This window comes from Macadamia integrifolia, chromosome 5, assembly GCF_013358625.1.
Source record: "Macadamia integrifolia cultivar HAES 741 chromosome 5, SCU_Mint_v3, whole genome shotgun sequence".
Lineage (NCBI taxonomy): Eukaryota > Viridiplantae > Streptophyta > Magnoliopsida > Proteales > Proteaceae > Macadamia > Macadamia integrifolia.
In genome coordinates, this window is record NC_056561.1 from 41,472,514 (window position 1) to 41,486,727 (window position 14,214).

At 40.8% G+C, this 14,214-nt stretch overlaps 1 protein-coding gene and 1 pseudogene across 1 annotated transcript; both read left to right on the forward strand.

Moving 5' to 3' along the window:
* Positions 1–4,039: 4,039 nt before the first annotated feature.
* LOC122078719 (probable arabinosyltransferase ARAD1) lies at positions 4,040–7,212 on the forward strand. The gene is made up of 4 exons (XM_042644818.1): positions 4,040–4,651; positions 5,217–5,513; positions 5,610–5,705; positions 6,505–7,212. Exons 1-4 carry the CDS (start codon positions 4,169–4,171, stop codon positions 6,925–6,927), a joined length of 1,299 nt encoding a protein of 432 aa, XP_042500752.1. The 5' UTR covers positions 4,040–4,168; the 3' UTR covers positions 6,928–7,212.
* A 5,159-nt stretch (positions 7,213–12,371) lies between these two features.
* Positions 12,372–13,832, forward strand: LOC122078718 (annotated as a pseudogene).
* The last annotated feature ends 382 nt before the right edge of the window (positions 13,833–14,214 follow it).

The following is a 14,214-nucleotide window of genomic DNA, read 5'->3' on the forward strand; positions in this document are numbered from 1 at the left end:
GAGGGTCCCTCCTTCGGTTGGGAGTTCGGCCAAAGCCGAACGGACCTGACCGAGGGTCCCTCCTTCGGTTGGGAGTTCGGCCAAAGCCGAACGGACCTGACCGAGGGTCTCTCCTTCGGTTGGGAGTTCGGTAAAAGCCGAACGGACCTGACCGAGGGTCCCTCCCTCGGTTGGGAGTTCGGCCAAAGCTGAACGGACCTGAACGAGGGTCCCTCCTTCGGTTGGGAGTTCGGCCAAAGCCGAACGGACCTGACCGAGGGTCCCTCCTTCGGTGGGGAGTTCGGCCAAAGCCGAACGGACCTGACCGAGGGTCCTTCCTTCGGTGGGGAGTTCGGCCAAAGCCGAACGGACCTGACCGAGGGTCCTTCCTTCGGTGGGGAGTTCGGCCAAAGTCGAACGAACCTGACTGAGGGTCCCTCCCTCGGTTGGGAGTTCGGCCAAAGCCGAACGGACCTGACCGAGGGTCCCTCCTTCGGTTGGGAGTTCAGCCAAAGCCGAACGGATCTGACCGAGGGTCCCTCCTTCGGTGGGAGTTCGGCCAAAGCCGAACGGACCTGACTGAGGGTCCCTCCGTCGGTTGGGAGTTCGGCCAAAGCCGAACGTACCTGATCGAGGGTCACTCCTTCGGTTGGGAGTTCGGCCAAAGCCGAACGGACCTGACCGAGGGTCACTCCTTTGGTTGGGAGGTCGACCAAAGCCGAACGGAGCCGATCGAAGGTCCCACCTTCAACAGGGGGCTCAGTAAAGCCGAACGGAGCCGACCGAAGGTCCCACCTTCAACAGGGGGCTCAGTAAAGCCGATCTTAAGCGGTCGAAGGCCTTTCTCTCGGTCGACCCCAAGCCTTGGTCACTGGTAATGCCGAGGCCGAAGGAACAAGTCAACCAAAGAAGAAGGTTACTCCCACAGGAAGAAGCTCCTAGTGGAAGTAAGGGGGCTCCTGATATAGCCAAAATAACCTCTCGGTGAGGGCAATGACACGTGTTGTCTCCGAGACACGTGTCCTCCGCCAGACGAAGGTTCCAAGAAGCCACTCACACTCAAGCACGCTCAATCACCAAGGCACGCCCGCAGAATCACGCGGGATCACGTCTCCTGCATGAGGGGAATATTCCCCCCCCAGAAGGTTGGACGTATTCGAGTGGGACTCTAAGAGGGAAGAAGGGGAAAAAACCCTAAGGCCAAAATACTATATAAGAAGGCACGGAAGAAGAGGGAGGTAAGCTCTGAGACCCTCACCATTACTCCTTTATTGAACTGTGCGGCCGACCCTGACTTGAGCGTCGGAGGACTAACCCCGGACTAAGTTCTGGGCCTCCGTCGTCTGTGTTTGTGTAGGTTGGACTAGCGGGGTTTTTTGGCAGCAACAATTCGTATAATACAATTAGTTCGGATATACTTGGATCCCCACCGGTTGATTTGTTGACTCAAATGTTTTGCTCGATTATAGCTTTGGAGCATGGTTTTAGGAATTAGGATTCGGATTGGTCGGCCGTGGCCATATCGGTGGTATTGGTATAGAGGAGGGTAAAATAGTTAAAAAATCCAGTATCAGTATTTTGAGGGGCAAAATGGTCCGATTCGGCCCCGACTCCGGTGGCGTTGGATTTGCATCTTGAGTAAATCATTATAATATTGGGAAAAGATGCTCACGTGATTTATAACACAGGATCCTTTGGGAAAAACCAATGACAAGCCAAGGAAGTCTCGCGCTGGCCCAAACCAAGATTGACGGAAAAAGATTTTCTCTAATACTTCGCAATATCTCCGGTGAATGTTTACGTGAGTGAACTGGGACTTTCAGTTCACTTAAGCTATATGCTTGACACGTTTCATCTGTTAACAAAATTGTTAAACGGTTAATTAACTTCTTTAATATTTTCAATACTTAAAAAAAAAAAAAAAAGAAGGAATCCCAATAAAAAATGACTTCTCCTTTGATTCCGTCTCTCTCCCTTCCCTCTTCTTCAACACTGTTCTTTCTTCTTTGGTGCTCTCCCGTTCAAAGAGGGAAAAAATCCCCATGTAAAACCAAAATCTACAACTTAAGCATTGCGACCATGAAAAACCCTCAAAATTTACAACTTAAGCACTGAGCATAATGAAAGTCCCTCTACATGTATATTTAAGTACATAAACAGTTCCAGAGAAAAAAGGGATTGCAAGAGGAATAAACGAGAGAGATTTTTTCCCTCTTTGAATGGGAAAAAAGGATTGCAAGAAGAATAAACGATAGAGATTTTTTCATCTTGTTGGGATGTGCCGGCTTCGTGGTCTTCGTCCATGGTGTCAATTTCTTCTTCCAAGCTATCTTAAAGCATATGAGTTTTAGATCTCTCAAGTTTCTACCTACCTCAATTTCCAATGTTCCCTTCTTTCTTTCATTCTTTCACTCATTCAATTTCCAATTTATGCTTTAGGTTAAAATTTAATTTAATGAATTGATTTCCACATATGCTTTAGATGTTCTATAGTTTGAGTAAAAATCAGGGTAATAGTTTGGTAGATGAAATAGAAGATAGATAGATAGATGATTCTAATGTTAGTGTTTGTTTGTTTCGTTGTAGCTTTGCTGTATGATAAAAGCTGTAGAGATACTGATGATGATGGCAGCTTGGAATTGAGAGATGTGAATACTTTTTTGGGTTTTTTCCTTGTACCAGCTCTGTCACAGGTAAATAAAAAGAGATTTTTCCCCTCTCTGAATAGGAGAGCACTGAAGAAGAAAGAAGGAAGAGCGTTGAAGAAGAAGGAGGAGAGAGAGATAGACGGAATCAAAGGAGAAGTCCTTTTTTATTGGGATTTTTTAAAGTATTGAAATTATTAAAGAAGTTAATTAACCGTATAACAATTTTGTTAACAGATGAAACGTGTGAAGTATATAGCATAAGTGAAGTGGAAGTCCAGTTCACTCACGTGAACATTCACCAGACTCCTTTGCAACGAGTCATTTAAGTCTCAAGGGTTGGGAGGGTTTGGACATGCATCCCAAGTGTTGGGATATGTATCCCACTCGTAATCCTTGGATGATCGTTGAAAAATAGTCAAATCTTTAGATCAACATTTTAATTTGATTCCTCTTACACTTAATTCGAGAGTATGATCAGATCAATGTAGAATAATCAAAGCTTAGCATCTCAATATATATTGCTGTTCCTATTTGGCTAAGATGCAATGTTTTCTGGTGCAAATCAAAATCGAATTGGGAAGAGAACCTATGAAATTAGAATAAAATCATTTCTCTGTCCGATTCGTATAAATATTTGGATATGATTCCATGTTGATATCATGGGAAAGAGGAAGGGGAGTGACTAATGATACAAGGTGAAGATAGGAAGGTCAAACTCATGACCACATGCGCAAGCCTGCAGTTAGGAAGACACCAACCAAGCAATCAGTCGTCTTCAAAACACCATGAACATCAGATTGGGAGTTTCTTTAAGCCAGAGTGGTACACTCACAATCGGCATTTGAATCGGTTAGGACGGATCCCCGATTCGAATCAGTCAAAACAGATCATTAATCAGAGTAAATCGGTCAATCCATAGAATCCGCCAGATCCGATCGGTCAGTTTCTGATTCAATGCACCAATTATTAAAACTCTGTTTTATAAACATTTTGAAGGCGAAAGAACCTGTTGGGGTCCACCAGTTAGATCAACCAATGGGAGGACACATAAGAATATCTTCTGACTTCCGTGCACATGAGAGGGGCAGCGCAGTCCTATTCGTGCCCCAATTTGGGTTTTCCTACACAGATTGGTAGCGTTCTGGTTTTTCGGACAATTTTTACTCAACGTTGCCCTTTCACAGTGTAACCCACGTTCTTTACGTAAGGTTCATGTAGAAGAATGTTTTCGTGTATTCATGATTCCTAGATATAGAATCTATTAACAGAAAAAAGAGAAAAATGATTCTATATCCACGGACCAGAACCGTTCTCATACATCCTTACGTGAACTGAAACTGCTCTCGGCGTTTACGCTCTCCGACACCCATTCGTAAACTAAGTACAACTTTTAATTGCCACACGCAACACAAGGAACAAAAGGAGGAGAGAATGAGCGAAGGTCGCAGAGGCGATCACGGATGAGAGAGAGAGAGAGAGAGAGAGGGGATGAAAGCTGAGAGAGCGAAAGACTGGGAGACGTTAGAGAAACCGATTAGAAAATGGTGGGGAAAGCTCTCTTCTTTCTCTTCTTCCTCGTCGTCCTCATTTCCTTCTTTGTATTCACTGGAAATCTCGATCTCAGAACACACTTCTCTTTTTCCCAATTGCCTCAACAACAGCAACAGCTCTCCCTCTGTCGTACTCGTTCACCTCTCCGAGTCTTCATGTACGATCTCCCATCTCGATTCAATGTCGGAATGCTCGACCGCCTGAGTTCTAATGAGATTCCTGTCAATGCTCGGAATTTGCCTCAATGGCCTTCCAATTCTGGCCTTAAGAGGCAGCACAGTGTGGAGTACTGGATGATGGCGTCGCTTCTCTATGAGGGAGAAGGAGATGCAGAGGACACGAGAGAGGCGATTAGGGTTTTGGATCCTGAGAATGCGGATGTCTTCTTCGTTCCCTTCTTCTCGTCTATGAGTTTCAATACGCACGGAATTAACATGACGGATCCTGATACCGAGATCGATCGCCAATTGCAGGTGTTCATGTTATCCTTCTCTTTTTGGCTCTGTTTGTTTTCAGATGTAAAACTTTTACCTGAAAATATATAATTCATTCTCCTTGAATTTGCTTTGTGTAATTGGTGATGTTCATTGTTTACCTGTTTTTGGAGAATTTTTGCGCTTTTCTAACGAGTGTCTGGACATATACTCCTACTAGTATCGGAGTACTGTGGAAAATTTTCAATCTGTTACTTGTCATTTAATTGTGACTGTGGCATATTGCAAGCAGCAAACGTATGGCTACGTTGAAATGTTTAATAAATTGTGAGCCAATTTAGGTGGGCATCATGACTGATTGAGAAGAAATTGATCTTAGTTTCGGTAATTATTATTGTGCATATGGAGATAAAGTCTGTCTATTTTTCGGTTATGGTTTTCTCTCTTTTCTAATTTTTCTTGATTTTTATCCATCATTTTTACTGTTTGAATTATTTTTGCTGTCTCATTAATGGAAATTCCGAGATTAAGCACCGTTTTGACATGCTATTTCTAGATCTTTCTCTACCTCTCTGTTTTACATGGCACTTTTTTCTGATTGCAGATTGACCTGCTGGAGTTTCTAAGGAAATCCAAGCACTGGCAGAGGTCTGGAGGCCGTGATCATGTAATTCCCATGCAGCATCCGAATGCTTTCAGATTTCTACGGGATCAGGTGAATGCATCTATTTTTATTATTGCAGATTTTGGACGCTACCCAAAAAGCATGTCTTATCTAAGGAAAGATGTGGTCGCACCATATGGTCATGTTGTGGATTCCTTTGTAGATGATGATCCTCCTGACCCATTTGAATCTCGCACAACACTTCTCTTCTTCCGTGGAAGGACAGTCAGAAAAGCTGTATGTTAATAATTTTATTGATATTTCTGTTCATTCCTTCTATTTTATTTAATTTTTAGGAAATCAGAAATGATTATTGTATACCTTCAACTGCAGGAAGGAATCATTCGTGCTAAACTGGCCAAGATATTACTTGGTTATGATGATGTCCACTATGAACGAAGCTTTGCAACAGGAGAAAGCATAAAAATGGTGAGTGTTGAATTGGTGAATTGATAATGGTTTTTGGTTCTGTGTTAAGGTAGTTCATGTGTTGTGGCCATGCTATTCTCTCCGTGTCTAGCATATTCTGACTTATTTTGTAACTCATTTTTTTTTTATATTAATGATTCACAACTTATTGGTTTGTGTAAATATATTTGTTGAGAGTTGTAGGATATATAATATTTAATATAATACCAGGATGTTGCACCCCAATAAATAAAAAAGAAGAAAAAGGGAAAGATAAAAACGCAATATCATAACTTGTCGCAATTGTAGATGGATTGGGAAGAGTTCACCTTAAGCAATATTTTCATGACACCTAGATCTACTTTCTTCAAAAAAAGTCGGGATGAAAGGTTCAAGGAAGTCAAGGGTGAAATTTCGAAAGAGTAAGTACAACGAGGGTGATCAAAATGTCAGTTCGCAGAGAGGAAGATCAATTAGCCAACAAAAGTGGAGAATCTCCTTGAGCTGGGGAGATGGGGGAGATGGTTTGACCATTTATACGAATGTTCTTCAATAGGGCACCAAATGATGCATTTGTGACCCCAGGATTCCTTTGAGTTAATATGTTATAGATATTCTTTATAATCTTTTTTTCCCGCAGTTTTCTTCAGTACATTTGTTCACTAACGCTACAGTTGATCTGAAACACACACACCCCCACACACAGGCTTACATATTACACACACGTATATTTGTATACTAGTATTTATCCACATTCCTTTGTTCTTGAGGCCTTGAGCACATATTTGCTGTCTATCTCATTTCCTTTCTCTTATATCAGTCATCTCAAGGAATGCGCTTATCAAAATTTTGTTTGAATCCTGTGGGAGATACCCCTTCATCATGCCGCCTCTTTGATGCTATCGTCAGCCATTGTGTTCCTGTCATTGTGAGTGACCGGATTGAGCTCCCCTATGAAGATGAGCTCGACTACAATGAGTTCTCAATCTTTTTCTCTTTCCAAGAGGCACTAAAACCCGGTTACATGGTTCAGCAGCTTCGCCAAATCCCAAAAGAGAGATGGATGAAAATGTGGGAGAGGCTGAAGAACATCTCTTATCACTATGAGTTCCAGTACCCCCCAAAGAAGGAAGATGCTGTCAATATGTTATGGAGACAGGTCAGTCGCAAACTTCCAGGGTTAAAGCTTGCACAGCACAGAAGCAGGAGATTAAAAATCCCGGATTGGTGGGGTAGAAGATGATCATGGGCCTGATTTTGTGACATGTACATTCATAATTCTTCAAATTAACAGCCCTTTGAATGGGGAATAACCACACGGAGAGATCACCAAGCCTCGCAATCAAATATGCAAAATTCTTGTTATCTTCAATTCATTGTTGAAAGTATTATTTGCTTTGAAAAGAATCAGTTGTGGAAAGTTTGGTCCTTTATTTAGTGATGCACATTTACTTAGCATCCAAATTTTGTGGACATTTTATTCATATTAAAATCTAATATTGGTCTCATGGGCTGATTTTCAGACTAATTCAACATTGCTGTGTTAGAAAAACACCGAATTCCTTGAACATCACACTTTCATTCCAAGAATAAGGACCACAAAGAAACAAGGTGTAGTCTCATTTGTTGTGGACTATATAATTGATTAAATTTGACATATAACTCTTATAGAGGGATTAATTTGTCAACTATCCAATGATTAACTTCATAATCATAGGGCGAGAGGTGATAAGACTCAAGACAGAGCCTGTTGGGTCCAAGCACGAATGAAGCTAGATGGTGCGCGACAAAGTTGCCTTCTTGAAGCATGTGCAAGAAATAGACATGAAGGAGAGTCCACATCATTTGCAGTGATAAGGTGAAGTGTAGTGAGCAACGGAAGGCTGAGAATATCTGGACACGTGCTCCAAGGGGCTCCCAACCATCCAATGTTCACAGCACCGATGCAACATTTACAGATGATTTTCACACCATTAGGGATGAAGGAGCACAACAAGAAGGCGTGTGCAAAAAATAGACATGAGAAATAGAGGAGAACAACAACCAACAGGCAGAGATAATGTGATGGATTCTCAGGGATAGAGGTGCATTTGTGGTTGAAAATATTGATTACCGTAAGATTATCATTCCTCTAACTATTGATTGGACACAAAACATCGATTGGACACATCAATTCATCCTTCATGCATGCGGCTGAAATGATTTGTCTTAATTGTTGCCGTTTGAAGAAAATGATAATTATTCATGTATAATAAGGCTGTGTCTATTTGATGGTAAATTATTTTTGGTGGAGATCGGTCTGTGATCATATACCCTAACACACGTGGGTTAATGAGAGCACGCCTAGGGGCATGTATATAGAAGATGCTTTATTTATTTATTCCACATGGGTGAGGTGGTAATTTTGCACCCGTGTGCCAGGGTATAGGATTCATGTGACTGGACAATCATATTTTCCCCATTATTTACATAGAAATGTAATTAGCATTTATAAATAGGAGAAGGTTTCCTAAAAGGCAGCGTGGCCTTGACCGAGGCTTCGAATGGTGTTTATAAGGTATAGGGAAACCGCTGAAGAAGATATTATCAAATATTCACAATAAGGGGCAAATATTGACAACCATTCATAATTAGTGGAATTGATAGAAGACGATTTCACTTACTATAACCTTGATGGTTATTTGTTCTACCAAAAAAAAAAAAAGACCTTGATAGTTATTCTATGTAAGAGGAACTACTCAAGGAGTAAGCAAAATCCCCATCCTTTTAGCTCTCCTTGTCACAGTTTAAACTCTCTTCTCCCTTAGTCACCTCTTCTATGGCTATTGTCTCTATGCACACCCCCTTGTATAACTTAACCTTATCGTTTATTCTGGAAGGATTTAGACAGAATCGTTCAAGAGGTCAGCTTATTTCCCACATGGAACTTTAAAAAGGAAAGGATAATGTATCTTATGAGGAATTGTTTAATTGCAGCCCATCTAATCTCCCTTCCACATACAATGTATCCTATTTAAAAATAATTTCAACGTAGGTTTCCTTTCTTTAGAAGGCAACATTTCAATCATACAATAAGTTTCCTTGAAAAGGATCCGATCTTCATCTCTTACAACTGTAGTTTCTTCATCTAGATCGACAAAATCATAGTTGATTTGTTCTTGGAGAAAGTGCACATTTTGATTAGGTTTGCTAGAATAATGGGTGTAATTTTTTGGATTTCCAATGGAGTTACATGTATAAGTACTTTATTACCATGCAAAAAAAAAGTCAAGAATGGAGGAAAATTTTCTCACATGTTCGAAATTTGGAAATAATCTATTTTGTGAAGAGGAGGGTGGGGATAGGCTACTTACATTTGTCCCTCACAAATCTTGTAGAAGCAAAAGCCATGGGTGTGAGTTTAGCCTTGATGGCCTGAACCCACTCTTGCCCGCCCTGAACCTAAAGAGGGTTTGGGCTATGATTTTTGACCTTGGGTGCAGATTAGGGTTGAAAAATATTGACCTTGGGTCAAGGATGGGCCGGGCCTAGGTTGAGGCCTAGACCCAGTCTGGCTTAACCCAATAGGGCCCAGTCAAACTCAATTAGGTTTGGTTAGGTTGCCATGAGCCCGACAGGGTTGGGTTGGGCCTAGGTTGAATTTTGGGGACCTAGGGTTGGATTGGGGTTTTAAGAAACCTATCCAAACGGCCTTGTTTCATCCCTAGTGGGATCGTTGTGCACTGTGTTGCTCTCTCTCCTTATCTTATGGTGTCATACAAATCTAAGAAATGAGAAAGAACTAATTGGACCGGCAGTCTTGTTACCTTTAACCAGTGAGGCATAGCAAGATGAGCACCATTGCCACCGCATGACATTATAAATGGATCCCTGGGAATAGAAGGAAAAGATAATTTGATTGGAAGATATAATTCGTCATGCAGGTTTTTTCTTTTTCTTTTTTTAATTAATTGAAAAAAATGAAAAGGGATCCGTAAAAAGCAATGTGGCTTCTACATCAACATAGGGATCAACGTGGGAATGCATGTGGAAGCATTAACATCAGTGGCATTTCCATCTTTCATATGGAGTAGGATGGTCATTTCGCCCTCACTTGATGTAGTGGAACGACGTTACCTTTACAAATCTTTTTCCCAAAAATATATATATATATATATATATATATATTTACGTGAATAAAGTTTAGGAAACCTATTAGCTACTGAGAACCGTTTCCCTTGTCATACATTAACATAATGCATAGATCTTTGGCATTAGAAATCTCATGAAACAAGGGGATAGAAATAAAAACTATTCTGTGATTAGGCTGTAAGCGCATGGGAAATAAATTCTATGAGTTAGGCTTTCTTGCTTATATTTGGGAGAAGATTCCCTCATAAACTCAATTATTAATTCGGACGAATTAACTGAGGGTCTCATAAGAAAAATCATAAATAGGAATGATTTCTACTTTCCAAAGCGCCCTCCCAACAAAAGGGAACTATTTGAATTGATTTTTAGTTTTGTTTGTTTCAGTGTAATTTTTTTTCTTGCAATTAATATTAGGTAGAGGTTCGCTCAGAAGCAAGCTCGGGTATTGTAAAACAATACAAGAGATTGGATTGAATATTATGATTTTATATATACACGGTTATAAGATAAAACCTCATTAATGAAGGGATAAATATATAAGTAATGAGATTATATATGGTAATGATTCTATGAAAGGTGGATTTACTAGATGAACCAATAAGGAAGGGTGAGGTAGAAGATGCGCTGGTCATGATAGGAGAGATCATGAGCCAACATGATTCCTTCCAGTGAATCCACATGATAGGTATTAATTCGGAGGAATGGAGGGTCCCCATTGCAAATGGTGAATAGAAATGGTTTCTGCTTTCTACTTTCCAAACCAGTCCGCCAGAAACAACAAAGGAGTATTTACCATATGTTTCGTTGCAATTTTTTTTTTTCTTTTTCTGGCAATTAGTATTTACCCTGGGAAGTTCAATTATTAATTCAAGGGAATGGAGGGTATCCATTACAAATCATAATTAGGAATGCTTTCTACTTTCCAAGCACAGGCTTTGCTTGTTTTATTGTAATTTTTTTCTTGCAATTAATAGTTGGGAGAGGTTCCTTGTAAGCTTGACTATTAATACTTGAATAAGGCAAATGGATTTTTGGCTTTGTTTGTTTCATTGAAAAAATTGCAATTAATGTTTAGCAGAGGGTTCCCTTGAAAGCTCGAGAATTAATTTAGAAAGATGAAGGGCTCCCATTACAAAGCGTGAATAGAAATGTTTTTTACTTTCCAAACCACCCAACAAACAGAAACAATAAAAAGGATATACTTAATAGATTTCTGGCTCTGTTTCATTGTAAATTCTTTCGTACAATTAATATTTACGAGAAAATTCCCTCATGAGTTGTGCAAAAACATTTTTTTACTATATATATTTTTTTTGTTAAAACCTTTTCTTACTACTTTATATGAAAGAATTTAAATACCAAAAATTTCATTTTTTATTTTGGAACCATTACATAAGCTTTACAGTCACCTACAAGGCTAGCATTGTCAAATTTCATCCTCAAAATTTGCAACATGGTCAACCCAAACCCAAATCTATTTGATCTAAGATTTTATCATGCATGACTGTATTATACAATGAACCTCCATATATGTAGAGGTCAAATCGACCATACTAAAGAAAAAAAAGCTAATTAACTTGATATGTTTCTATTAATAAGTTATCGCTCAGGTATTTTCTTACAGCTTTCCCTAAAAGGCCAAAACATTATACCTTCTTGTGATTTCATCCCAGATTTTGTCCAACTCAGACATAAAAATTCCCACAAGAAATTACGTCTTATATATGAACTATTTCCTTCTTGTTTCTTGAATTTTATTTTTTCATTTCTTTATAAGGAATTGAATGAGTCATCAAATATTGAACTAATTTCCTTGTTGGATTTTGAAAATCTGTTGATTCAGACATAAAAATTTGAGAAAAGGGTCTTAATTTGTCTAGTGTGTGATCCACGGTTTCTTTCGATAGAATCGAGGGACCAGAGAATGATTCCACGGTTGGAGCCGTTAATAGAGAAGAATCCTTTTCATTTCTGTAACCATTAAAAGAAAAATATGTGTATGATAATTTAGAATTCAGATCAGATCCTCATGCCAGAATCATTATCGAGAATGTTTCTCACTCGAGAACCTGGTCCGGACTCGATAATCTACGGGTAGGTAGGGGAGAGTCTATGAAAGTTACGGAGTGAGGAATTCAATCGGATGGCTAAGATTAATTAACTCGTTTGAATTCAAGAACGTATGCTTGAATATGACAATCCCAAAACTTGCCGATGCCCAGATCCTATCACGTTACTCACATCATCTCTCTTGAGAGAGAGAGAGAGAGAGAGAGAGAGAGAGAGAGAGAGAGAGAGAGAGAGAGAACTGGGATATCGTCCCTGATCAGATCCCATATAATCTTTGTCAGATTTTCATCTGTGGCACCACCTCTCCATTGATGGACACCCAAATCTACTTCTATATCTGCTACTATGATCATATGAAGCACCAATTATAAAGCCAAGGGAATTGAAACACCAATATTTTTTATCCTTCCACTCTAATCTCATCATCTTCTTGAGAGCCTTAAGATGGATATATCGTCATCATCTTCTCTCCTCACTCTACATCTGATGATTATGCTTTTGTCACTCTCAGCTTTCGTCATCTTATTTTCCCGTTTGTTCTTATATTATAATTATAAGCTCCAGATAAACACTCGAATCGGATGCTTGATCTCCTTCTAGAAGAACCGAACCTGTCTCTTAGACTGGTTCACCCATCTCCTAGCAGAGTCTCCAACACAGACGATCGTGTTGCACCGGTTAGGTGCCCGGCGGACCATTATTACGGCAAACCCAGAAAACGTAGAGTACATTCTTAAGACCAACTTTTCCAACTTCCCCAAAGGAAAGCCCTTTACTGAAATTCTTGGGGACTTATTCGGCCGTGGCATATTCAATGTGGATGGTGAGCTTTGGTACTCCCAGCGCAAGATAGCAAGCCATGAATTCACCACCAGGTCCTTGAGAGAGTTACTCGTGAAGACAGTTTAAAAAGAACTGGAGAAGAGGTTGTTGCCCATACTCCAATTAGCAGCGGACACGTGCCGAGTTATTGATCTACAGGAGCTGTTAGGGAGGTTCGCTTTCGACACTGTGTGCAATCTCTCCTTGGGGCACGACCCATGCTTCCTCGACGTGAAAGAGGCGGCGCCACCGCCGAAGTTCGCAAGAGCGTTCGACGTTGCATCGGAGATAAGCGCAGGGCGTGGGGCGGCGCCTGTGTTCGCTGTGTGGAAAATCAAACGAGCATTACACATTGGCTCCGAGCGGAAACTCAGAGAAGCCATCCAACAGATACACGTGTCAATCGAAGAGATCATCTGTGACAAGAGGAAGAAGGACGTGAACGGTACAGATCTCTTGTCGTGGTTAATAAGTGGTGGTCACGATGATGAGGTGATCAGAGACATGATCATTAACTTCATCATGGCCGGAAAAGATACCACGTGGGCGGCAATGACGTGGCTTTTCTGGTTGCTTTCCCGCCACTCCGACGTGGAGGAAGAGGTGATCAACGAAGTGGAGATGGTAATCAAGGGAGGAGAGTAGTGTTAGTTGGGTTGCGAGGAGCTGAAGAAGATGCGATATCTAAGCGCGTGCTTGTGCGAGTCCATGAGGCTCTATCCACCCGTGGCATGGGACTCTAAGCATGCGGTAGTACATGATACGTTACCAGACGGCACGGCCGTCCGCAGAGGAGACCGGGTAACGTACTTTCCCTACGGAATGGGGAGGATGGAAGTGTTGTGGGGAAAAGATCGGTTGGATTTCAGACCGGACCGGTGGCTCGGCCACGAAGGTGATGGGTCTAAGATGGTATCTCCCTTCAAGTTCCCAGTGTTCCAAGCAGGACCCAGGGTGTGCCTTGGCAAGGAGATGGCCTTCATCGAGATGAAGTACGTGGTTGCTTCTATACTTAGGCGATTCCGGTTGAGACCGGTTGGACCGGATCAGCCCGTGTTTGTGCCTCTGTTGACGGCTCACATGGACGGAGGGATCGAGGTTCAAGTTTGTAGTATGGAATCGTAAAAAAATAATAGGGAATGGGGAATCTTCTGCACTCCTCACAATCAGACTTGAGAGAGAGAGACAAGACCAATTTTCTAATCCAGAGATGGCTGGAATTTGAAAACAGACTTCATAAAACCAGAACCTTCAAAAGTAACGGTCAACGGTTTTGGTAACTATTATTAATTAATCTATATAAAATGAATTTAAAGGCTGTTGAGGGTTGTTGGTTATTGAATTGTAAGGGTTACTGAATATTGAATTGTGAATTGTTTAATGTTTCGAGGGAGACTCCAACCATATGATTTAGAGCAAATAAGACAAAGAATAGTTATAAATATGTTGTCAATCAACTTTTTAGGCATTGGATTTTTTTTTTTTTTATTGACATCCCATAAGCTGT

Excerpts from the sequence above, each read along its gene's own strand:
- LOC122078719 (XM_042644818.1), top strand. The coding sequence starts at position 4,169 with ATGGTGGGGAAAGCTCTCTTCTTTCTCTTCTTCCTCGTCGTCCTCATT. Across the intron at positions 5,514-5,609 it reads GAAGGACAGTCAGAAAAGCT|GAAGGAATCATTCGTGCTAA; the intron begins GTATGTTAATAA and ends CTTCAACTGCAG. Across the intron at positions 5,706-6,504 it reads CAGGAGAAAGCATAAAAATG|TCATCTCAAGGAATGCGCTT; the intron begins GTGAGTGTTGAA and ends CTCTTATATCAG.